This window comes from Anomaloglossus baeobatrachus, chromosome 6 (assembly GCF_048569485.1).
Source record: "Anomaloglossus baeobatrachus isolate aAnoBae1 chromosome 6, aAnoBae1.hap1, whole genome shotgun sequence".
Taxonomy (NCBI): domain Eukaryota; kingdom Metazoa; phylum Chordata; class Amphibia; order Anura; family Aromobatidae; genus Anomaloglossus; species Anomaloglossus baeobatrachus.
The window spans coordinates 14,735,883-14,762,058 of record NC_134358.1 but is presented as its reverse complement, the minus strand read 5'-3'; the positions used below and the strand labels follow the sequence as shown (position 1 = coordinate 14,762,058).

The 26,176-nt window shown below is 44.7% G+C and overlaps 1 protein-coding gene across 1 annotated transcript in view; it reads left to right on the top strand.

Moving 5' to 3' along the window:
• Positions 1 to 26,176, top strand: part of LOC142316964 (F-box/LRR-repeat protein 6-like) — a 102,246-nt gene that overhangs the window by 62,880 nt on the left and 13,190 nt on the right. Inside the window, exons 4-8 of the mRNA XM_075352796.1 lie at positions 15,403 to 15,466; positions 17,458 to 17,589; positions 24,342 to 24,449; positions 24,545 to 24,646; positions 24,717 to 24,951. Coding sequence (XP_075208911.1) covers positions 15,403 to 15,466; positions 17,458 to 17,589; positions 24,342 to 24,449; positions 24,545 to 24,646; positions 24,717 to 24,951 — 641 coding nt within the window. The remainder of the gene's footprint in view (positions 1 to 15,402; positions 15,467 to 17,457; positions 17,590 to 24,341; positions 24,450 to 24,544; positions 24,647 to 24,716; positions 24,952 to 26,176) is intronic.

The window sequence follows — 26,176 nt, the reverse complement described above, 5'->3', positions numbered from 1 at the left end:
GTGTTTACCTCGGCTGGACGGTAAAAATACGGCGGAGCCCGCAGGTTTTTTTTTGTTTTTTTTTATTTTTATATGTACATTTGATTTGTATGTGTATTCTATATGTCTGTGTCTGTGTGTGAGTGTGATGTGTGTGTTCTATGTCTGTGTCTGTGATGTGTGTGTTTACTCTGTGCTCCGCTTCCTCTTCCTGTCATAATGACATCACTTCCCTGCAAAACGCAGGCAGTGATGAATAATATGTCCAGAAAAACGCAAAATCCCACAGGGAATAACGCAGGAAAACGCAATGAACCGCACAGAATTTGCTACCTGCGTTATTCCCTGCGGGATTTCACGATTACATTAGTCAATGGAGTGAAATCCCGCAGCTACCTGCGGAAATGAAGTGACATGCAACTGTTTTTGCTGCGGGAATCCCGCAGCAAAACATGCAGCTGTCAAAATCCGCATAGTGCGCACAGCATTTTTTTTTCCCATAGGATTTGCTGGTGAATCACTGCAGAGATGTTATGAACACTTTCTGCAGCGAAACATGCAGCAAATCCGCCGGAAATCCGCGGCAAAAAACGGCAAGTGCGCACAGGGCCTTAATCCTCCGGGCAGTGTTCTGGTTTCAGTTATGGAGGTGTTTTGTTTGTGAATGGAGGGTGTGGCTCCAGCCACTGCTCTGTCAGTCACTACATCGTGTGTGGCTACAGCTGGTCTGTCAGTGGGTATAGGGTGCGTGGCTACAGCTGCTCTGTTAGTGGGTATTGGTGGGCGTGGCTACTGCTGGTCTGTCAGTGGGTATAGAGGGCATGGCTACAGCTGCTCTGTCAGTCAGTGCAGGGGGCGTGGCTACAGCTGGTCTGTCAGTGGGTATAGAGGGCATGGCTACAGCTGCTCTGTCAGTCAGTGCAGGGGTCGTGGCTACAGCTGCTGTCACAGTGCAGGGGGCGTGGCTACACCTGCTCTTTCAGTGGGTATAGGGGGCGTGGCTGCAGCCGTCACTGTCAGTCAGTGCAGGGGTCGTGGCTACAGCTGCTGTCACAGTGCAGGGGGTGTGGCTACAGCTGCTCTTTCAGTGGGTATAGGGGGCGTGGCTGCAGCCGTCACTCTGTCAGTCAGTGCAGGGGGCGTGGCTACAGCTGCTTTGTCAGTGGGTATAGAGGGCATGGCTACAATGTAAAATACAGTGACTTTTAATAAAAATGAGCTAAAATACTGCTATGCAGCGTGGCATAAAAAGCTCTGGGAGCGTTCATATGCGGCATACCAGTAGCTCCAGGACTTGTTTCCGACTCCCATGACCGGAAATGATGTATGTGGTTGGCAAAGTGGTGTCAAGTATGGATGACAGTGGCCTCATGTGCCGACCCTTATAATGTTAAACAGACCGCTACGGCAGGTATGCTGGGCATGTCAGCCCATTGGCGAGAATGGTTCTGGCCTGCATAATAGTAGCAAGGGCTATCTCAGGCGCTAACATGGTATATAGTGTATGTTAAGCAATAAAGGAATATGTGTACGATTGATGTTATAAAAGGCAGATCATATATAAACATTGAGTAGGGAGGAGGAAAGTTGGGACACAGGGTGGGGGAGGAAAAAAAAAAGTAAATTAACAGAAAGGTAAAAGGTTAGAGGAAAACGGAGGGGAATGAAGGAAAAAATGGAGAAAGGAAGGCAAATAGAAAAGGGGGGAAAAGAGGGAAGTAGGGAAAAAGTGAGGAATTGTGAGATGGGGAAAGGCATAGGGAAAAGGGTAAATAGAGGTTGTTTGGGGGAGACTCGGGGGGGAATAAAGTGAGAGGGGAAGAGAGTGGAGAAAAAAAGGAGATATAGAGGAATTGCGATCTGGACCATCCAGGGTTGCTCGGCACTCATCAGTTTCATCATGAATCTTCATGTCTGCTGAGGCCACAGCAGGCATTTTTGCTGGTGAGCGCTGTTTATGGGCTGCTGAACGGGAGGTTTATGCACCTCTGCAGCCTCTAGAGGATCCTTCACCTTGAAGTTCCTGGACTCGAGCAGCTTCAGGTTCCGGTTTGCTGTTAGTAATGGGATTTCAGCAGCCTTCCTCATTCTGCTTTTATCTGCTTGAACATTTCTGTGCTATTTATCAGCCACAAATGTCTTCACAGTGCGATGATCACAGTTATGTTTTCGTGAAATAGCTAATGTTTTCATACTATGTCCTGGCTATGCACTGTGGGCTGCCATTAACTCCTTTTAGCCCGATTGCCAACACACCATGGTTTTCATACCATGTCCTGGCTAAGCACTATGTCATGCTTTTCGGCAGCAGAGATTCTTTTTCTTTCCCATATTGCTTGAAACCTGTGGCTACGAAATAATGTGGAACGTCCTCAATGGACTAAGTAATTATCGTGAGACCAGGCTGTCCTTACATCTCGCACTCAGCTGTTCTGGGCTGGCCCTTTTGCTTATGATTGGTCCGCATCATACAGGTATAAGTAGGACACGCCCCCAGTGAAATCTCTCCGATAGCGCCCACTTGGATATAGCAAATGTTAACGCCTTAGACGACAAATACTTTTATTGCCAATATCTCTGCAATGGAAAGGAAGCTGAAAACAAAAGTTTGATTCCACTCTACAGCTACGATTACATTTTGTGTCCAATTCAACATGTAAAATTTGGTGACCTGAAATCTTTTCTGTCGGAAAAAGAAATATAAAGAAGTTAAATAATGTAATTGCATAAATCTGTACAGCCTTACATTAATACTTTGGTGATGTCCCCTTTGAATTTCTGTCACATTCAGTCTTTTTGGGTCAGGGTCTATCATCTCTAGAATCACTGATCTTTGCCCCCTCCTCTCCCTCTGGCAGATTGCGGGGGTCTCCTGTCTACAGCGCCCTCTTCAGGTCAACACAGATTTCCCCTTGAAACAACAAAGAGCCAGCACCAATGTGCACTAAGGCATCAAATATTCCAAACTGCATTATAAAAATTTTTTTTAAGATTTTTGGCAAAAAATTGCAATTTCTTGAGCTGCTTCGCCACGTCACGGCAAATCTCATTTGAAGCAGTCCTACACTAAAATATTTTTATAAAATGTGCCATGCGGCCTCACATATAAATAGCAGAACTGCTCTCAGCAGCACTCACCTGGTCTATTGCAGTCCCGTACCCATGACTGAGTCACGGTTGTGGGCGGGACAGGTCCAAGCAAATGCTGCATGAAGTATATATATAGCCTGTGGACAAAGCCTGATGACCCAATGTGAACAGTCACCAAACGCCAAAATCTATACAGATGGAATACATCCCAAATTGGGGTGCATAGCAAGGTGGAGGTCAACCACCGACCAATTCAACAAAGAAACAACAAAGAGCCAGCACCAATGTGCACTAAGGCATCAAATATTCCAAACTGCATTATAAAAATTTTTTTTAAGATTTTTGGCAAAAAATTGCAATTTCTTGAGCTGCTTCGCCACGTCACGGCAAATCTCATTTGAAGCAGTCCTACACTAAAATATTTTTATAAAATGTGCCATGCGGCCTCACATATAAATAGCAGAACTGCTCTCAGCAGCACTCACCTGGTCTATTGCAGTCCCGTACCCATGACTGAGTCACGGTTGTGGGCGGGACAGGTCCAAGCAAATGCTGCATGAAGTATATATATAGCCTGTGGACAAAGCCTGATGACCCAATGTGAACAGTCACCAAACGCCAAAATCTATACAGATGGAATACATCCCAAATTGGGGTGCATAGCAAGGTGGAGGTCAACCACCGACCAATTCAACAAAGAAACAACAAAGAGCCAGCACCAATGTGCACTAAGGCATCAAATATTCCAAACTGCATTATAAAAAATTTTTTTAAGATTTTTGGCAAAAAATTGCAATTTCTTGAGCTGCTTCGCCACGTCACGGCAAATCTCATTTGAAGCAGTCCTACACTAAAATATTTTTATAAAATGTGCCATGCGGCCTCACATATAAATAGCAGAACTGCTCTCAGCAGCACTCACCTGGTCTATTGCAGTCCCGTACCCATGACTGAGTCACGGTTGTGGGCGGGACAGGTCCAAGCAAATGCTGCATGAAGTATATATATAGCCTGTGGACAAAGCCTGATGACCCAATGTGAACAGTCACCAAACGCCAAAATCTATACAGATGGAATACATCCCAAATTGGGGTGCATAGCAAGGTGGAGGTCAACCACCGACCAATTCAACAAAGAAACAACAAAGAGCCAGCACCAATGTGCACTAAGGCATCAAATATTCCAAACTGCATTATAAAAATTTTTTTTAAGATTTTTGGCAAAAAATTGCAATTTCTTGAGCTGCTTCGCCACGTCACGGCAAATCTCATTTGAAGCAGTCCTACACTAAAATATTTTTATAAAATGTGCCATGCGGCCTCACATATAAATAGCAGAACTGCTCTCAGCAGCACTCACCTGGTCTATTGCAGTCCCGTACCCATGACTGAGTCACGGTTGTGGGCGGGACAGGTCCAAGCAAATGCTGCATGAAGTATATATATAGCCTGTGGACAAAGCCTGATGACCCAATGTGAACAGTCACCAAACGCCAAAATCTATACAGATGGAATACATCCCAAATTGGGGTGCATAGCAAGGTGGAGGTCAACCACCGACCAATTCAACAAAGAAACAACAAAGAGCCAGCACCAATGTGCACTAAGGCATCAAATATTCCAAACTGCATTATAAAAATTTTTTTTAAGATTTTTGGCAAAAAATTGCAATTTCTTGAGCTGCTTCGCCACGTCACGGCAAATCTCATTTGAAGCAGTCCTACACTAAAATATTTTTATAAAATGTGCCATGCGGCCTCACATATAAATAGCAGAACTGCTCTCAGCAGCACTCACCTGGTCTATTGCAGTCCCGTACCCATGACTGAGTCACGGTTGTGGGCGGGACAGGTCCAAGCAAATGCTGCATGAAGTATATATATAGCCTGTGGACAAAGCCTGATGACCCAATGTGAACAGTCACCAAACGCCAAAATCTATACAGATGGAATACATCCCAAATTGGGGTGCATAGCAAGGTGGAGGTCAACCACCGACCAATTCAACAAAGAAACAACAAAGAGCCAGCACCAATGTGCACTAAGGCATCAAATATTCCAAACTGCATTATAAAAATTTTTTTTAAGATTTTTGGCAAAAAATTGCAATTTCTTGAGCTGCTTCGCCACGTCACGGCAAATCTCATTTGAAGCAGTCCTACACTAAAATATTTTTATAAAATGTGCCATGCGGCCTCACATATAAATAGCAGAACTGCTCTCAGCAGCACTCACCTGGTCTATTGCAGTCCCGTACCCATGACTGAGTCACGGTTGTGGGCGGGACAGGTCCAAGCAAATGCTGCATGAAGTATATATATAGCCTGTGGACAAAGCCTGATGACCCAATGTGAACAGTCACCAAACGCCAAAATCTATACAGATGGAATACATCCCAAATTGGGGTGCATAGCAAGGTGGAGGTCAACCACCGACCAATTCAACAAAGAAACAACAAAGAGCCAGCACCAATGTGCACTAAGGCATCAAATATTCCAAACTGCATTATAAAAATTTTTTTTAAGATTTTTGGCAAAAAATTGCAATTTCTTGAGCTGCTTCGCCACGTCACGGCAAATCTCATTTGAAGCAGTCCTACACTAAAATATTTTTATAAAATGTGCCATGCGGCCTCACATATAAATAGCAGAACTGCTCTCAGCAGCACTCACCTGGTCTATTGCAGTCCCGTACCCATGACTGAGTCACGGTTGTGGGCGGGACAGGTCCAAGCAAATGCTGCATGAAGTATATATATAGCCTGTGGACAAAGCCTGATGACCCAATGTGAACAGTCACCAAACGCCAAAATCTATACAGATGGAATACATCCCAAATTGGGGTGCATAGCAAGGTGGAGGTCAACCACCGACCAATTCAACAAAGAAACAACAAAGAGCCAGCACCAATGTGCACTAAGGCATCAAATATTCCAAACTGCATTATAAAATTTTTTTTAAGATTTTTGGCAAAAAATTGCAATTTCTTGAGCTGCTTCGCCACGTCACGGCAAATCTCATTTGAAGCAGTCCTACACTAAAATATTTTTATAAAATGTGCCATGCGGCCTCACATATAAATAGCAGAACTGCTCTCAGCAGCACTCACCTGGTCTATTGCAGTCCCGTACCCATGACTGAGTCACGGTTGTGGGCGGGACAGGTCCAAGCAAATGCTGCATGAAGTATATATATAGCCTGTGGACAAAGCCTGATGACCCAATGTGAACAGTCACCAAACGCCAAAATCTATACAGATGGAATACATCCCAAATTGGGGTGCATAGCAAGGTGGAGGTCAACCACCGACCAATTCAACAAAGAAACAACAAAGAGCCAGCACCAATGTGCACTAAGGCATCAAATATTCCAAACTGCATTATAAAAAATTTTTTTAAGATTTTTGGCAAAAAATTGCAATTTCTTGAGCTGCTTCGCCACGTCACGGCAAATCTCATTTGAAGCAGTCCTACACTAAAATATTTTTATAAAATGTGCCATGCGGCCTCACATATAAATAGCAGAACTGCTCTCAGCAGCACTCACCTGGTCTATTGCAGTCCCGTACCCATGACTGAGTCACGGTTGTGGGCGGGACAGGTCCAAGCAAATGCTGCATGAAGTATATATATAGCCTGTGGACAAAGCCTGATGACCCAATGTGAACAGTCACCAAACGCCAAAATCTATACAGATGGAATACATCCCAAATTGGGGTGCATAGCAAGGTGGAGGTCAACCACCGACCAATTCAACAAAGAAACAACAAAGAGCCAGCACCAATGTGCACTAAGGCATCAAATATTCCAAACTGCATTATAAAAATTTTTTTTAAGATTTTTGGCAAAAAATTGCAATTTCTTGAGCTGCTTCGCCACGTCACGGCAAATCTCATTTGAAGCAGTCCTACACTAAAATATTTTTATAAAATGTGCCATGCGGCCTCACATATAAATAGCAGAACTGCTCTCAGCAGCACTCACCTGGTCTATTGCAGTCCCGTACCCATGACTGAGTCACGGTTGTGGGCGGGACAGGTCCAAGCAAATGCTGCATGAAGTATATATATAGCCTGTGGACAAAGCCTGATGACCCAATGTGAACAGTCACCAAACGCCAAAATCTATACAGATGGAATACATCCCAAATTGGGGTGCATAGCAAGGTGGAGGTCAACCACCGACCAATTCAACAAAGAAACAACAAAGAGCCAGCACCAATGTGCACTAAGGCATCAAATATTCCAAACTGCATTATAAAAAATTTTTTTAAGATTTTTGGCAAAAAATTGCAATTTCTTGAGCTGCTTCGCCACGTCACGGCAAATCTCATTTGAAGCAGTCCTACACTAAAATATTTTTATAAAATGTGCCATGCGGCCTCACATATAAATAGCAGAACTGCTCTCAGCAGCACTCACCTGGTCTATTGCAGTCCCGTACCCATGACTGAGTCACGGTTGTGGGCGGGACAGGTCCAAGCAAATGCTGCATGAAGTATATATATAGCCTGTGGACAAAGCCTGATGACCCAATGTGAACAGTCACCAAACGCCAAAATCTATACAGATGGAATACATCCCAAATTGGGGTGCATAGCAAGGTGGAGGTCAACCACCGACCAATTCAACAAAGAAACAACAAAGAGCCAGCACCAATGTGCACTAAGGCATCAAATATTCCAAACTGCATTATAAAAATTTTTTTTTAAGATTTTTGGCAAAAAATTGCAATTTCTTGAGCTGCTTCGCCACGTCACGGCAAATCTCATTTGAAGCAGTCCTACACTAAAATATTTTTATAAAATGTGCCATGCGGCCTCACATATAAATAGCAGAACTGCTCTCAGCAGCACTCACCTGGTCTATTGCAGTCCCGTACCCATGACTGAGTCACGGTTGTGGGCGGGACAGGTCCAAGCAAATGCTGCATGAAGTATATATATAGCCTGTGGACAAAGCCTGATGACCCAATGTGAACAGTCACCAAACGCCAAAATCTATACAGATGGAATACATCCCAAATTGGGGTGCATAGCAAGGTGGAGGTCAACCACCGACCAATTCAACAAAGAAACAACAAAGAGCCAGCACCAATGTGCACTAAGGCATCAAATATTCCAAACTGCATTATAAAAATTTTTTTTTTTTTAAGATTTTTGGCAAAAAATTGCAATTTCTTGAGCTGCTTCGCCACGTCACGGCAAATCTCATTTGAAGCAGTCCTACACTAAAATATTTTTATAAAATGTGCCATGCGGCCTCACATATAAATAGCAGAACTGCTCTCAGCAGCACTCACCTGGTCTATTGCAGTCCCGTACCCATGACTGAGTCACGGTTGTGGGCGGGACAGGTCCAAGCAAATGCTGCATGAAGTATATATATAGCCTGTGGACAAAGCCTGATGACCCAATGTGAACAGTCACCAAACGCCAAAATCTATACAGATGGAATACATCCCAAATTGGGGTGCATAGCAAGGTGGAGGTCAACCACCGACCAATTCAACAAAGAAACAACAAAGAGCCAGCACCAATGTGCACTAAGGCATCAAATATTCCAAACTGCATTATAAAAATTTTTTTTAAGATTTTTGGCAAAAAATTGCAATTTCTTGAGCTGCTTCGCCACGTCACGGCAAATCTCATTTGAAGCAGTCCTACACTAAAATATTTTTATAAAATGTGCCATGCGGCCTCACATATAAATAGCAGAACTGCTCTCAGCAGCACTCACCTGGTCTATTGCAGTCCCGTACCCATGACTGAGTCACGGTTGTGGGCGGGACAGGTCCAAGCAAATGCTGCATGAAGTATATATATAGCCTGTGGACAAAGCCTGATGACCCAATGTGAACAGTCACCAAACGCCAAAATCTATACAGATGGAATACATCCCAAATTGGGGTGCATAGCAAGGTGGAGGTCAACCACCGACCAATTCAACAAAGAAACAACAAAGAGCCAGCACCAATGTGCACTAAGGCATCAAATATTCCAAACTGCATTATAAAATTTTTTTTAAGATTTTTGGCAAAAAATTGCAATTTCTTGAGCTGCTTCGCCACGTCACGGCAAATCTCATTTGAAGCAGTCCTACACTAAAATATTTTTATAAAATGTGCCATGCGGCCTCACATATAAATAGCAGAACTGCTCTCAGCAGCACTCACCTGGTCTATTGCAGTCCCGTACCCATGACTGAGTCACGGTTGTGGGCGGGACAGGTCCAAGCAAATGCTGCATGAAGTATATATATAGCCTGTGGACAAAGCCTGATGACCCAATGTGAACAGTCACCAAACGCCAAAATCTATACAGATGGAATACATCCCAAATTGGGGTGCATAGCAAGGTGGAGGTCAACCACCGACCAATTCAACAAAGAAACAACAAAGAGCCAGCACCAATGTGCACTAAGGCATCAAATATTCCAAACTGCATTATAAAAATTTTTTTTAAGATTTTTGGCAAAAAATTGCAATTTCTTGAGCTGCTTCGCCACGTCACGGCAAATCTCATTTGAAGCAGTCCTACACTAAAATATTTTTATAAAATGTGCCATGCGGCCTCACATATAAATAGCAGAACTGCTCTCAGCAGCACTCACCTGGTCTATTGCAGTCCCGTACCCATGACTGAGTCACGGTTGTGGGCGGGACAGGTCCAAGCAAATGCTGCATGAAGTATATATATAGCCTGTGGACAAAGCCTGATGACCCAATGTGAACAGTCACCAAACGCCAAAATCTATACAGATGGAATACATCCCAAATTGGGGTGCATAGCAAGGTGGAGGTCAACCACCGACCAATTCAACAAAGAAACAACAAAGAGCCAGCACCAATGTGCACTAAGGCATCAAATATTCCAAACTGCATTATAAAAATTTTTTTTAAGATTTTTGGCAAAAAATTGCAATTTCTTGAGCTGCTTCGCCACGTCACGGCAAATCTCATTTGAAGCAGTCCTACACTAAAATATTTTTATAAAATGTGCCATGCGGCCTCACATATAAATAGCAGAACTGCTCTCAGCAGCACTCACCTGGTCTATTGCAGTCCCGTACCCATGACTGAGTCACGGTTGTGGGCGGGACAGGTCCAAGCAAATGCTGCATGAAGTATATATATAGCCTGTGGACAAAGCCTGATGACCCAATGTGAACAGTCACCAAACGCCAAAATCTATACAGATGGAATACATCCCAAATTGGGGTGCATAGCAAGGTGGAGGTCAACCACCGACCAATTCAACAAAGAAACAACAAAGAGCCAGCACCAATGTGCACTAAGGCATCAAATATTCCAAACTGCATTATAAAAATTTTTTTTAAGATTTTTGGCAAAAAATTGCAATTTCTTGAGCTGCTTCGCCATGTCACGGCAAATCTCATTTGAAGCAGTCCTACACTAAAATATTTTTATAAAATGTGCCATGCGGCCTCACATATAAATAGCAGAACTGCTCTCAGCAGCACTCACCTGGTCTATTGCAGTCCCGTACCCATGACTGAGTCACGGTTGTGGGCGGGACAGGTCCAAGCAAATGCTGCATGAAGTATATATATAGCCTGTGGACAAAGCCTGATGACCCAATGTGAACAGTCACCAAACGCCAAAATCTATACAGATGGAATACATCCCAAATTGGGGTGCATAGCAAGGTGGAGGTCAACCACCGACCAATTCAACAAAGAAACAACAAAGAGCCAGCACCAATGTGCACTAAGGCATCAAATATTCCAAACTGCATTATAAAAATTTTTTTTAAGATTTTTGGCAAAAAATTGCAATTTCTTGAGCTGCTTCGCCACGTCACGGCAAATCTCATTTGAAGCAGTCCTACACTAAAATATTTTTATAAAATGTGCCATGCGGCCTCACATATAAATAGCAGAACTGCTCTCAGCAGCACTCACCTGGTCTATTGCAGTCCCGTACCCATGACTGAGTCACGGTTGTGGGCGGGACAGGTCCAAGCAAATGCTGCATGAAGTATATATATAGCCTGTGGACAAAGCCTGATGACCCAATGTGAACAGTCACCAAACGCCAAAATCTATACAGATGGAATACATCCCAAATTGGGGTGCATAGCAAGGTGGAGGTCAACCACCGACCAATTCAACAAAGAAACAACAAAGAGCCAGCACCAATGTGCACTAAGGCATCAAATATTCCAAACTGCATTATAAAAATTTTTTTTTAAGATTTTTGGCAAAAAATTGCAATTTCTTGAGCTGTTTCGCCACGTCACGGCAAATCTCATTTGAAGCAGTCCTACACTAAAATATTTTTATAAAATGTGCCATGCGGCCTCACATATAAATAGCAGAACTGCTCTCAGCAGCACTCACCTGGTCTATTGCAGTCCCGTACCCATGACTGAGTCACGGTTGTGGGCGGGACAGGTCCAAGCAAATGCTGCATGAAGTATATATATAGCCTGTGGACAAAGCCTGATGACCCAATGTGAACAGTCACCAAACGCCAAAATCTATACAGATGGAATACATCCCAAATTGGGGTGCATAGCAAGGTGGAGGTCAACCACCGACCAATTCAACAAAGAAACAACAAAGAGCCAGCACCAATGTGCACTAAGGCATCAAATATTCCAAACTGCATTATAAAAATTTTTTTTTTTTTAAGATTTTTGGCAAAAAATTGCAATTTCTTGAGCTGCTTCGCCACGTCACGGCAAATCTCATTTGAAGCAGTCCTACACTAAAATATTTTTATAAAATGTGCCATGCGGCCTCACATATAAATAGCAGAACTGCTCTCAGCAGCACTCACCTGGTCTATTGCAGTCCCGTACCCATGACTGAGTCACGGTTGTGGGCGGGACAGGTCCAAGCAAATGCTGCATGAAGTATATATATAGCCTGTGGACAAAGCCTGATGACCCAATGTGAACAGTCACCAAACGCCAAAATCTATACAGATGGAATACATCCCAAATTGGGGTGCATAGCAAGGTGGAGGTCAACCACCGACCAATTCAACAAAGAAACAACAAAGAGCCAGCACCAATGTGCACTAAGGCATCAAATATTCCAAACTGCATTATAAAAATTTTTTTTTTTTTAAGATTTTTGGCAAAAAATTGCAATTTCTTGAGCTGCTTCGCCACGTCACGGCAAATCTCATTTGAAGCAGTCCTACACTAAAATATTTTTATAAAATGTGCCATGCGGCCTCACATATAAATAGCAGAACTGCTCTCAGCAGCACTCACCTGGTCTATTGCAGTCCCGTACCCATGACTGAGTCACGGTTGTGGGCGGGACAGGTCCAAGCAAATGCTGCATGAAGTATATATATAGCCTGTGGACAAAGCCTGATGACCCAATGTGAACAGTCACCAAACGCCAAAATCTATACAGATGGAATACATCCCAAATTGGGGTGCATAGCAAGGTGGAGGTCAACCACCGACCAATTCAACAAAGAAACAACAAAGAGCCAGCACCAATGTGCACTAAGGCATCAAATATTCCAAACTGCATTATAAAAATTTTTTTTTTTTTTTAAGATTTTTGGCAAAAAATTGCAATTTCTTGAGCTGCTTCGCCACGTCACGGCAAATCTCATTTGAAGCAGTCCTACACTAAAATATTTTTATAAAATGTGCCATGCGGCCTCACATATAAATAGCAGAACTGCTCTCAGCAGCACTCACCTGGTCTATTGCAGTCCCGTACCCATGACTGAGTCACGGTTGTGGGCGGGACAGGTCCAAGCAAATGCTGCATGAAGTATATATATAGCCTGTGGACAAAGCCTGATGACCCAATGTGAACAGTCACCAAACGCCAAAATCTATACAGATGGAATACATCCCAAATTGGGGTGCATAGCAAGGTGGAGGTCAACCACCGACCAATTCAACAAAGAAACAACAAAGAGCCAGCACCAATGTGCACTAAGGCATCAAATATTCCAAACTGCATTATAAAAATTTTTTTTAAGATTTTTGGCAAAAAATTGCAATTTCTTGAGCTGCTTCGCCACGTCACGGCAAATCTCATTTGAAGCAGTCCTACACTAAAATATTTTTATAAAATGTGCCATGCGGCCTCACATATAAATAGCAGAACTGCTCTCAGCAGCACTCACCTGGTCTATTGCAGTCCCGTACCCATGACTGAGTCACGGTTGTGGGCGGGACAGGTCCAAGCAAATGCTGCATGAAGTATATATATAGCCTGTGGACAAAGCCTGATGACCCAATGTGAACAGTCACCAAACGCCAAAATCTATACAGATGGAATACATCCCAAATTGGGGTGCATAGCAAGGTGGAGGTCAACCACCGACCAATTCAACAAAGAAACAACAAAGAGCCAGCACCAATGTGCACTAAGGCATCAAATATTCCAAACTGCATTATAAAAATTTTTTTTTAAGATTTTTGGCAAAAAATTGCAATTTCTTGAGCTGCTTCGCCACGTCACGGCAAATCTCATTTGAAGCAGTCCTACACTAAAATATTTTTATAAAATGTGCCATGCGGCCTCACATATAAATAGCAGAACTGCTCTCAGCAGCACTCACCTGGTCTATTGCAGTCCCGTACCCATGACTGAGTCACGGTTGTGGGCGGGACAGGTCCAAGCAAATGCTGCATGAAGTATATATATAGCCTGTGGACAAAGCCTGATGACCCAATGTGAACAGTCACCAAACGCCAAAATCTATACAGATGGAATACATCCCAAATTGGGGTGCATAGCAAGGTGGAGGTCAACCACCGACCAATTCAACAAAGAAACAACAAAGAGCCAGCACCAATGTGCACTAAGGCATCAAATATTCCAAACTGCATTATAAAAATTTTTTTTAAGATTTTTGGCAAAAAATTGCAATTTCTTGAGCTGCTTCGCCACGTCACGGCAAATCTCATTTGAAGCAGTCCTACACTAAAATATTTTTATAAAATGTGCCATGCGGCCTCACATATAAATAGCAGAACTGCTCTCAGCAGCACTCACCTGGTCTATTGCAGTCCCGTACCCATGACTGAGTCACGGTTGTGGGCGGGACAGGTCCAAGCAAATGCTGCATGAAGTATATATATAGCCTGTACAGCCTTACATTAATACTTTGGTGATGTCCCCTTTGAATTTCTGTCACATTTAGTCTTTTTGGGTCAGGGTCTATCACCTCTAGAATCGCTGATCTTTGCCCCCTCCTCTCCCCCTGGCAAATTGCGGGGGTCTCCTGCCTACAGCGCCCTCTTCAGGTTAACACAGATTTCCCCTTGGTCTCAGGTCTGGGCTCGGCCGTTCCAGAACTTCTATCTTCTCCTGGTGACCCCGGTCTTTTGCTGATATGGGAGTTGCTCTGGGGCATTGTGATGAAAGGTTAATTACCTCCTCATTTTCAGCTTTTTAGCCGAGGCGGGAAGATTCTATGCAGAATTGTTTGATGTTTGTTCTTTTCTTAATTTCCTCCCTCTTGGCTAAATCTCCAGTTCCAGCTGCTGAAATCCCCAGCATAATGCTGCCCCCAGCAGGCCTCACTTGAATTCCGACCTTAAATTTCCTTCTTGATCTTATCAAAGAGAACACATTTCCCACATGCTTTTGGAACATGTGATGGGATTTTTAGTAAAAGACAGCTGGGCCTTGATGTTTTGTAAGAAAAGGCTCACTCTTTCCCCCTCCCCAACAGACCGGACGTATGAATAACACAACCAATACTGGCCAGAAATCCTTGCAGCTCCTTTAATGTTGCTGTTGGCCTCTTTCCGCCTCCATACCAATTTTCTACCATGGACCATTTTCACGTGGTCCATGGTAGATCTGACGGAAAAAATGCTTTTATCCCTTCCTCTCTCCTGGTCACTTTCCTCCGTGAAACCCTTTGCTGTGTTGTCAGCTGTTTCCAGAAAATATCAGGAAAATCCTCCTAGAACAGCGACACTTTCTTTGGCCTTAAAGGTATACATGACGGCGGACGAGCTCTCACTACTATGTAACATGAGGGTAAATGTGAACAGCTTATTCTGATCACCCTACTTTGGCCTCAATTATCAGAGGGAGTGAAACTTATGCAATAGCATTATTGTACTTTTATTTTATTGGCTCCTTAAAAATTATTTCAGTTTGTTTCTCAGTGGTTTGTGCAGATTATCGGTGACGTTATGGTAGAAAAAGTTCTGAACTGTTTCTTCTTGTCAGGATGTACAAAAATCTGTCATTTTACCAGGGGCGTGTAGACTTTTTATACTAACTTTTTCGGCTATCCTCTGTTATTCTAGGCATCCTACCCTCAGGTCCTCACCATAATGTCTGTGATTGTAATTCTCCGCACTGCTGTTTTTCAGACTTTCTCAGGTCTCTGACTTCTCCCTGCACCACTGGAATGATCACATCCCATTAGTTCTTAAGGTAACCCTGCATCCCTCCTCATCCGACCTCCGCCTTCCATCCTGAGTCTCTCACCTCTGCCTCATGCCTCTCACTCTTAGTGTCTCTCGCCTCTGCCTCGTGCCTCTCACTCTTGGTGTCTCTCACCTGCGTGTCGTGCGTCTCGCTCTTGGTGTCTCTCGCCTCTCGCTCTTGGTGTCTCTCGCCTCTCGCTCTTGGTGTCTTTCACGACTGCCTTGTGCTTCTCAGTGTCTCTCACCTCTGCTTCGTGCCTCTCACTCTCAGTGCCTCTCACCTCTGCCTCGTGCCTCTCACTCTCGGTGTCTCTCACCTCTGCCTCGTGCCTCTCACTCTTGGTATCTCTCACCTGCGCCTCATGCCTCTCACTACTCGGTGTCTCTCGCCTCTCGCTCTCGGTGTCTCTCACCTGTGCCTCTCACTCTGTTTCTCTTGCCTCTCGGTGTCTCTCACCTCTGCCTCGTGCCTCTCACTCTTGGTATCTCTCACCTGCGCCTCGTGCCTCTCGCTCTGTGTCTCTCGCCTCTCACTGTTGGTATCTCTCACCTGTGACTTCTGCCTCTCGCTCTCGATGTCTCTCGCCTCTGCCTTGTGCCTCTCACTCTGGATGTCTCGTGCCTCTTCCTTGTGCCTCTCACTGTCGGTGTCTCTCACCTCTCGCTCTCGCTGTCTCTCACCTCTCGCTGTCTCTCACCTCTCGCTGTCTCTCATCTCTCGCTGTCTCTCACCTCTCGCTGTCTCTCACCTCTCGCTGTCTCTCACCTCTCGCTCTCGCTGTCTCTCATCTCTCGTTGTCTCTCACCTCTCGCTCTCGCTGTCTCTCACCTCTCGCTCTCGCTGTCTCTCACCTCTCGCTCTCGCTGTCTCTCACCTCTCGTTCTCGCTGTCTCTCACCTCTCGCTCTCGCTGTCTCTCACCTCACGCTGTCTCTCGCTCTCACTGTCTCTCAACTCTCGCTCTCGCCGTCTCTCGCTCTCGCTGTCTCTCACCTCTCGCTCTCGCTGTCTCTCACCTCTCGCTGTCTCTCATCTCTCGCTGTCTCTCACCTCTCGCTCTCGCTGTCTCTCACCTCTCGCTCTCGCTGTCTCTCACCTCTCGCTGTCTCTCACCTCTCGCTCTCGCTGTCTCTCGCTCTCGCTGTCTCTCACCTCTCGCTCTCGCTGTCTTTCACCTCTCGCTCTCGCCGTCTTTCACCTCGTGCCTCTCGCTGTCTCTCGCCGTCTCTCACCTCCGCCTCTCGCTGTCTCTCGCCGTTTCTCATCTCCGCCTTTCGCTGCTGTCTCTCACCTCTGGCTCTTGCTGTCTCTCGCCGTTGCCTCACGCTGTCTCTCGCCTTTCACTGTCTCTCGTCTCCACCTCTCGCTGCTGCTGTCTCTCGCCTCCGCCTCTCGCCGCTGCCTCTCGCCGCTGTCTCTCGCCTCCGCCTCTCCCCGCTGTCTCTCGCCTCCGCCTCTCGCCGCTGTCTCTCGCCTCCGCCTCTCGCCGCTGTCTCTCGCCTCCGCCTCTCGCCGCTGTCTCTCGCCTCCGCCTCTCGCCGCTGTCTCTCGCCTCCGCCTCTCGCCGCTGTCTCTCGCCTCCGCCTCTCGCCGCTGTCTCTCGCCTCCGCCTCTCGCCGCTGTCTCTCGCCTCCGCCTCTCGCCGCTGTCTCTCACCTCCGTCTCTCGCCTCCGTCTCTCGCCGCTGTCTCTCGCCTCCGTCTCTCGCCGCTGTCTCTCGCCTCCGCCTCTCGCCGCTGTCTCTCGCCTCCGCCTCTCGCCGCTGTCTCTCTCCTCCGCCTCTCGCCACTGTCTCTCGCCGCTGTCTCTCGCCTCCACCTCTCGCCGCTGTCTCTCGGCTCCCCTTCTTGCTTTCTCTTGCCTCCCCTTCTTGCTTTCTCTTGCCTCCCCCTCTCGCTTTCTCTCGCCTCCCCCTCTCGCTTTCTCTCGCCTCTCGCTGTCTCTCGCCTCCGCCTCTCGCTCTCGCTGTCTCTCACTTTCCATTTTTGTGTCTTGCAGAGTCTCTCCTCCTTCTGCCCATTGCTCACCTCTCTCACACTGTTTAACTGCAGTAAGGTGACAACAGATGCTCTGATGTCTGTAGGTTATCACTGTCCTCTTCTGTCCTCCCTCAACCTACAGGACACTCAGGTGAGTATGCTGACAGACATAAATCCCTGGGTAATGGCATTCAGGGGTTTGTTGTGGGCTCTCCTACCTGAGTGTGGGGTGTTGTAGGTTGTGGGTGCTCCTTCCTGAGTGTGGTATGGTGTAGGTTGTGGGCGCTCCTTGCTGATTGTGGTATGGTGTAGGTTGTGGGCGCTTCTCCCTGATTGTGGTATGGTGTAGGTTGTGGGCGCTTCTACTTGAGTTTGATATGGTGTAGGTTGTAGGCGCTCCTCCCTGAGTGTGGTATGGTGTAGGTTGCACCCTGAGTGTGTCAAATAGCGAATAGGTGTACATAAAAGAAAAAAGTCCTAAAATGTAACTTTTAATAAGTTAAACTATAAAAAACACACAATAAACGAACATAAAGCATTACATCTGGACCACAAAGCTCAAACGGGTCCAATTGTAGTATGCTGTGGAACAATAAAAGAGAAATGACCACAACGGTCTGTACTAGACCCAATAACAGCCATCCAATTCACGGACCAAAGCTTATTAATAGGTTAGGTAATAATATATACATAAAGTTTCATAAACCCACGGGAACCGCCCATCAGGTAAACATATAACTAAACATAGGGTCAGTACAGGTTTATGACACCTTGAGGAGAGCAGCCTTCATAGAGATGATACCTTTCATTCACCTACATAAATCATAATAAAGGAACGCTCTCACCCATGTGTGTAGCTGTAGTCCCAGCAGGATTCCCCAAACTCGTAGAATCACAGTCAGGGACGAGAATAGAGATGATTAAATCGCTCCCAACGCATTTCTTCTGGGCAGATTCATCAGGGGAGCAAAAGACCCTTGCACGGATAGATTGCGCCAAATTCCACCATTCAACATGGTCACCGCTTACTGGGCTGTAAAATACATGTACCACAACAAAGGCTCATTATAGCCACTACATCCTATACATTACACATATTAACATTTAAGTGATCAAATGATCTCTTACCACTACCAACAATCTTCAGTTCATCTGAGGTGTGCCATACCTGCTTCCTACTCAAAAACTGCCCCTTATATGGACAGCAGGGGCAGTGTGATAACAGGGGAAACTAATCACTTCCGGGTCCACACACTGCTCGCTTCCTGTCAGCATGACATCCGCCTTATCACGCCCACGGGACCGCCTCACACTATACAGACTGCTGAGTGGAACGCAAATATGCGTTCCACTGCGGCGGTATTCAGCATAGCCTCTAATCATCCTGGAATGCACCAGTTTTCACATATAAACATAATTCTACTAGGACGGAGAGCAAAAGAAACGCTTACTCACCCATGGTATCAATAGACCGCAAAATGCAACCATAAAACCCTGTCCTATTTAGAATACTAAATAATGTAAAGAAAGATATCTCAAATCTATTGAGATTGTGAAGGCCTATGCTATGAATCGTTTGTCCAGTATAATATTATAATATAATAAGATGATCTGTCCTCATATATAATCCTTATACTGTTTTGCCACGTATACTTAACTGAAATGTTGAAGGTATGTATAAGCAAATAAACTATGCTTAGGGTCAAAGTAGAACAGATACACAGGAAACTGGTTAGAAAAAGGCTTTAGTTTTATGAATAAGTAACTGACATTCTTGCATAGACTCTCATCCACGTCTAGACGAATGCTTTGCTAACGAATGTTGTTGACATATAGGAAAGACTGTTCAAACAAGGAATGAACTATGCCCATCTAGTAGGTTGGTTAATAGATAACGTGGATGTACTGAGTAAGCTGTATCAATATGCTGTGTTTTGAATACAAGGGTTAGAAGAACTCCATTGTGCTTCTCCCAACTAGAGATAAGTCTCTGTGTGGTCATTTTCTGGTTTATATACATCTGGGCAGATCTAATTCGGAATCCTCCTCAGAGACCCTGAGAGACCCCCTAGAGGTCTCCCCCAACAACATTATAACATCTAGGAGCTCATATAGATAGCTATTAATGCAGAATGATTACAACACAGGCAGGAACTTAGTATAATATATCCCATATTGATCTCACCACCATGATCCGCTATGCCTCGCCCCTCAGCAAAATACCAATCCACAGAATAGTACAAGAAATAATATAAAAAGCTATTAGTACAGAATGATTACAATACAAAGCAGGAGCATAGTTTAATATTCTTATCCCATATTGATCTCACTACCACGATCCACTAAGCCCTGCCCCCAAATGAAATGCCAACCCACATGGCCCCTCAACAAGGAAAAAGGACCGGACGAATATTAAGACAATTCTAAAGGGAATAATTCTTTAGAAAAACACATAGCCCATAACATTCATCAAATTACAAAATTGGGCGTATTCGTCCTAGATCTTTTAGATGTTAGTTGTAAGTAATCGGGGACAAAAATTTCCTATATCAGGATCCATTTTAAGTATCGACCAATATTTAGAAAGAACTTTCCTTTCTGCACCAGCACCATTGGTATAGGTAGTTATAAAGCGGGGGGTTGTCACAGTTGTCCGTCCTATCCTTGTTGGGGGTGAGGGTGGCATTTCGATTCAAATCCTTTTTCTGTTCCCATGCCTCTTTAATTATTTTGTTGGGATAGCCCCTCTCCTTCAGTCTAGCCTTTAGGTCCACAGACTGTAGGTGAAACTGAACATCATCTGAGCAGTTCCTCCTCATACATATGAACTGCCCCATTGGTATTCCTTGTTTTTGGCTATAAGGGTGTGCGCTCTCCCAGTGTAATAAAGCATTAGTGGAGGTTTTCTTCCTGAATGTACTAGTTACCACCCTACCCTCATCATCTTTCTCAATCAAAATGTCAAGAAATGGCAATCGCTCATGACTAAATTCACAGGTGAAACGGAGACCGATCGTGTGTACATTAACCCCTTCAGCCCCCGGGCATTTTGCGTTTTTCCGTTTTGTTTTTTTTCCCTCTCTTTCTTCCGAGAGCCGTAACTTTTTTATTTTTCCGTCAATCTTGCCATGTAAGGGCTTGTTTTTTGCAGGACGAGTTGTACTTTTAAATGAAACCATAAGTTTTACCATATAGTGTACTGGAAAACGGCAAAAAAAATTCCAAGTGCGGAAAAATTACAAAAAAAAGTGTGATCATACAATAGTTTTTGGGATATTTTATTCACTGTGTTCACTATATGGTAAAACTGATGCCTCGGATCAGTACGAGTTTGAAGACACCAAACATGAATAGGTTTACTTGTATTTAAGGGGTTAATTCACAAATTCACAAGGTTGTCCAAAGTGGCGCACATTTTGCACCATTTTCCGAAACCTGTAGCGTTCTCATTTTTCTGGATTTATGTCTCAGTGATGGCTTATTTTTTGAGTCTCGAGCTGACGTTTTTAACTGTACTATTTTTGCGCAGATGCTATGTTTTAATGACCTCTTATTGCATTTTGCGCCAAATTTGCGGCAACCAAAAAACGTAATTTTGGCGTTTGGAATTTTTTTGCCGCGTTGCTGTTTACCAATCAGATTAACTGATTTTATATTTTGATAGATCGGGGATTTCTGAATGCGGCGATACCAAATATGTGTATCATACTTTGTGTTAACCACTGAGAGTATCAGGTATAGAATCTATCATTATATTGGTAGGGCTATTTAGGGAGAGTGAGGGTCAGCCGTCGAGGAACGGGGGCGCCCAGCTACGTTAGGGCGTCATACCCTCCGTTGATAGGCAGAGCCAGACGCAGTGACATATTAGGGTCACTGGAGTGCAGAGAGGTTTGTGCTGCCTTGTCATTCTATTATGATCATATCTGCCTACATAATTTACAAATTTTGGGCTGTACCTCACCCTTTTTATCAATTAGTATTCAAGTTATTGTTTGAGTTTTTGGATTAATCACCTGGGCGATTTTAATATTATCTATTAAAGATTAACACGTTGCTAAGCAAGAACGAGGAGTCAACCTCCCACATGTCACATCCCACATTTCACATGGTGATGAGAACTAACTGATTACAGATTCTCTTAGTATATTATAAATACCTCTTTGTTCATTGTTCATTTTGGCTTCATTATCTTTAACACCTTACTGTACACACATCTTAGAATCATATTATAAAGCTTCTATGCAATTGTCATATAGACACTCAGATAATTATGCAACGACATCTATACTTTGATTATTTACACACACAGATAATCTTATTACATCTGGACAAATGACCTATAGTCCAGGCCTACCCCACAAAAGTACTGCCCATCAAAAGCGAAGGTGTTGTGGGTCAAACAAAACTCCAATGCTCTCAACACAAAAGTCATTGTGTTTCTCTTGATGAATACCTCGGATCTAAGATATCTTGTGGCCTCTAATCCTTTGTTGTATGGAATTGATGAGTATAAAGATTCAACGTCTATACTACACAGGAGCATATCTTCCTCAATACATATACCCTCAATTTTCCTCAATAGGTCTGTGGTATCTCTTGGATAAGAATTTAAGGAAATCACAAAAGGCCTCAAAATTCTATCTATATAGATACTTAGATTTTGTGTAAGACTCCCCACTCCTGACACGATCGGTCTCCCCTTCAGATTATCCATTCCTTTATGAACTTTTGGAAGACAATAAAACGTTGCCATTATAGGATGCTTAGGAAGTAAAAAGTCGTATTCATTCTTGTCAATCACATTCTGTAGCAATGCTTGATCAACCAAATATTTCAATTCTTTTCGATAATCCTGTATTGGGTTAAACAACAATTTACAATAGCTATCTGCATCACCTAGAATATCAAGACACATCCTCTTGTATTTGATCGAATCCATCACAACAGTGTTACCACCTTTGTCAGATGGCTTCACTGTTATGCTAGTGTCTGTTTCAAGACCCTTCAGACTCGCCATTTCTGCCCTGGTCAGATTATGATGTCTTATTATCCTTGACCTCACTTTTCTTTATATCTTCAGTTACCAAGTTCACAAAAATATCAATAGAATCCAAGTCATTTGTTATGGGAGGCATCTTACTACTTTTACATTTTAGATCCATAAAGGGACCTGTTATGATCTGGTAACCGTGGACGATCACAAAAATCCCATCAGCAGAAAAACACAAAAAAAAAACAACCCCCATGAGTAGTTGGAACCTGAGCTGACTGCAATCCCCTATCTGTTAGACCACACTAGAAGTAGCCATGGAGCGTTCCTAAACACACCTAGACGCCTCGTCACAGCCGGAGACACTTACTACACCTCACAGATAGAAATGAGGAAACCTATCTTGCCTCAAAGCAGTCCCCAAAGGAATAGCAAGCCCCCAACATATAGAGCCAACAGTGATGTAAGAAAACACAATACACAGATAGGAAAAATAGATTAGCAAAGGTGAGGCCCGAATTCCTAGATACAACAGGAAAGGAAAGAAAACTGATTGCGGTCAGTGCAAAACCCTGCGGAAAAATACCAATCTCCTGATATACAAAAACCCTGAGACCACTGGGTCTCTCCCCCACTATATCAGGTACTCTTGTAAATAATGGGCGAAACAAAATAACAAAAAAACACAAGGAATACAAAAGTACAAATAATCAAGTAGAACAGGGAGAATCTCCCTTTTCTTGCAGTGGGGCTTGCAGAGGGGGAACCCCCATGCTCATCAAAACAGACAATTCCTCTTCTGCAAAAAAACAGACCTTAATCAAAATGAAAAGAAATACCAAACACCCTTAGGTGTGGATCTGGCAATAAAGCAAAGACCTTGCAACTTATCTGGAATGGTACAGGCACAGGATAAATGGAAGGACAAACTCCAAGCCAATTCAGAGACTGAGGAAAAACATCTATCACCGGCCCCAGCCAGCAGACACTGCTCTTCTATATAGCCCAGGATGATCTGCAATTGGACTTCCCAAACTCCCAATTAACTCCCACACATGTTGAGTCACAGTCAGCTTCACCCCCAGTCCTGACCCCCAGAGGGAGCTGCAAACTATCACCCCCTCGGATGACATTCACAACAGGGACCCTCACCAATAGCATTAAGATTAGTTTCACTCAAATTGTAACGCAACCTCTCATCACTAAGCAGGTCATCTGTTATACCCAATTCTGAACACTCCCTCCTCTGTTCTTTTTTAAGTGTTTTTTCCATTTGAGTTTTCTTGCATACAAGTGTAAGTCCTTGATGCAACCGAACTCATCAAAGTCCGTTGTAGGGATAAAAGAGAGACCCCGTACCAGAACTAACAGTTCAGTCTCATCGAGGACTCGAAATGATAAATTAATCACTTGTGGTCCCTTAAAGGCCCCTTGTGAGGCACATATTAATATGGGGGTTGGTGCTGGTTCATATGGCTTCTCAGGAAGTAAGTGTGGTCTAAAAAAAACCACCTATTCATCTTCCATTAATTTTCGGAACAGATCTGCCCCTCCCCCCTATAGTTTTGTTGTCTTCCATACTGTTTTTAATACTGCCCTCAGTGTCAGAGGCTTCAGTCTGAAGATGACACATCAGAGACACTGTTCCTTTGGGCAGAACTAAAAATATAGACCCTGTTATCTTTAAAATCCTGTAGGTCACGCATGTAGAAACGATGTGCAGTATGGTGTAGGTTGCAGCCTGAGTGTGGTATGATGTAGGTTGCAGCCTGAGTGTGGTATGGTGTAGGTTGTGGTCCCTCATCCCTGAGTGTGGGGTGTTGTAGGTTGCACCCTGAGTGTGGGGTGTTGGTGCAGTCGTGCCTCGGTTCTGTGAGTAGATTTTCGTTGACATGTGACTGTCTCTGCAGGTGGATAGTAAAGCCATGCCTGTCTTTTTGGGGGTGCACGGCTCCAGTCTCCGCTGCTTGTTTTTGACTGTCAACTGCCAGACCAATAGCATCCTGAGCCTGCTCGCGGTGAGACCTCTTCTGACTATAACCCCCATTTTCCTCCTGGTGATTGTATCTCCTGGGCCCCTGTATTTTGGTGTTGTTTATGTGTTTCCCATCAGAGTGGCTCCTGCCCAGAACTGAGGATGCTGGAGGTGAACCGAGGGGAACCGCATGTGCAAGTCTATGCCGGGGGTCTCCAGGCGTTTTGTCCGAAGCTAGAGGTGAGGAGGGGTCGACTGCACCCCAGGATCCTATGCTGGTGAATATCTGACTTATCCTCTCCACACTCAGGTTCTGCGGCTAATGAATATCGTCTTAGTGCTGAAGTTCCACTCATCTACAGGGGGCCCTGTGGGTCCTGGGTTCAACCATCTCCATGAGCTGTCTCTCGCCACCTGCATGTTATCCAGCATTACCGACACGGATATCAAGAGACTCCTGAAAGACTGCACCAATCTGAGAGTGCTGGATCTGCGCGGCTGCTACAGAGTCACCCCAGAGGGCATCTCTGAGCTGCCGTGCACAGGTAAGGGGGTCTCTCTGCTTTATTTCTGGGGTCTTGGGTTGTAAGGCGGCACTGGGAAAAAATAGCTAATGATTATGGGTTTAATGGTCGCTCCACTTATTCCACATGTGGACACCCCCATGAAATCTCTACGTACACAGTGGGTTGACTCTCACACCCCCATGGGCACTCCACATACACCTCGTGTGCAGTCTCACACCACCATGGGCACTCCATATACACCTCGTGTGCAGTCTCACAACCCCATGGGCACTCCATATACACCTTGTGTGCAGTCTTACCCCCATGGGCACTCCACATACACCTCGTGTGCAGTCTCACACCCCCATGGGCACTCCACATACACCTCGTGTGCAGTCTCACACCCCCATGGGCACTCCATATACACCTCGTGTTTAGTCTCACATCCCCCATGGGTGCTCCACATATACCTTGTGTGCACTCTCACACCCCCATGAGTGCTGCACATACACCTCGTGTGCAGTCTCATACCCCCATGGGCACTCCACATACACCTCGTGTGCAGTCTCACACCCCCATGGGCACTCCACATACACCTCGTGTGCAGTCTCACACCCCCATGGGCACTCCATATACACCTCGTGTTTAGTCTCACATCCCCCGTGGGTGCTCCACATATACCTTGTGTGCACTCTCACACCCCCATGGACGCTCCACATACACCTCGTGTGCAGTCTCACATCCCCCATGGGCGCTCCACATACACCTCGTGTGCACTCTCACATCCCCATGAGCTCTCCACATATATAGTGAGCACGGAAAGTATTCAGACCCCTTTAAATTTTTCACTCTTTTTCATTGCAGCCATTTGGTAAATTCTCATTAATGTGCACTCTGCACCCCATCCCCCAACTTGTCAGAAAAAAACAGAAATGTAGAAATTTTTGCAAATTTATTAAACAAGAAAAACTGAAATCTCACATGGTCATAAGTATTTAGACCCTTTTCTCAGACTCCTATCTAAGTCACATGCTGTCCGTTTCCTTGTGATCCTCCTTGAGATGGCTCTACTCCTTCATTGGAGTCCAGATGTGTGTAATTAAACTGATAGGACGTGATTTGGAAAGGCGCACACTTGTCCATATAAGACCTCACAGCTCACACTGCATGTCAGACCAAATGACAATCATGAGGTCAATGGAACTGCCCAAGGAGCTCAGAGACAGAATTGTGGCAAGGCATAGATCTGGCCAAGGTTACAAAA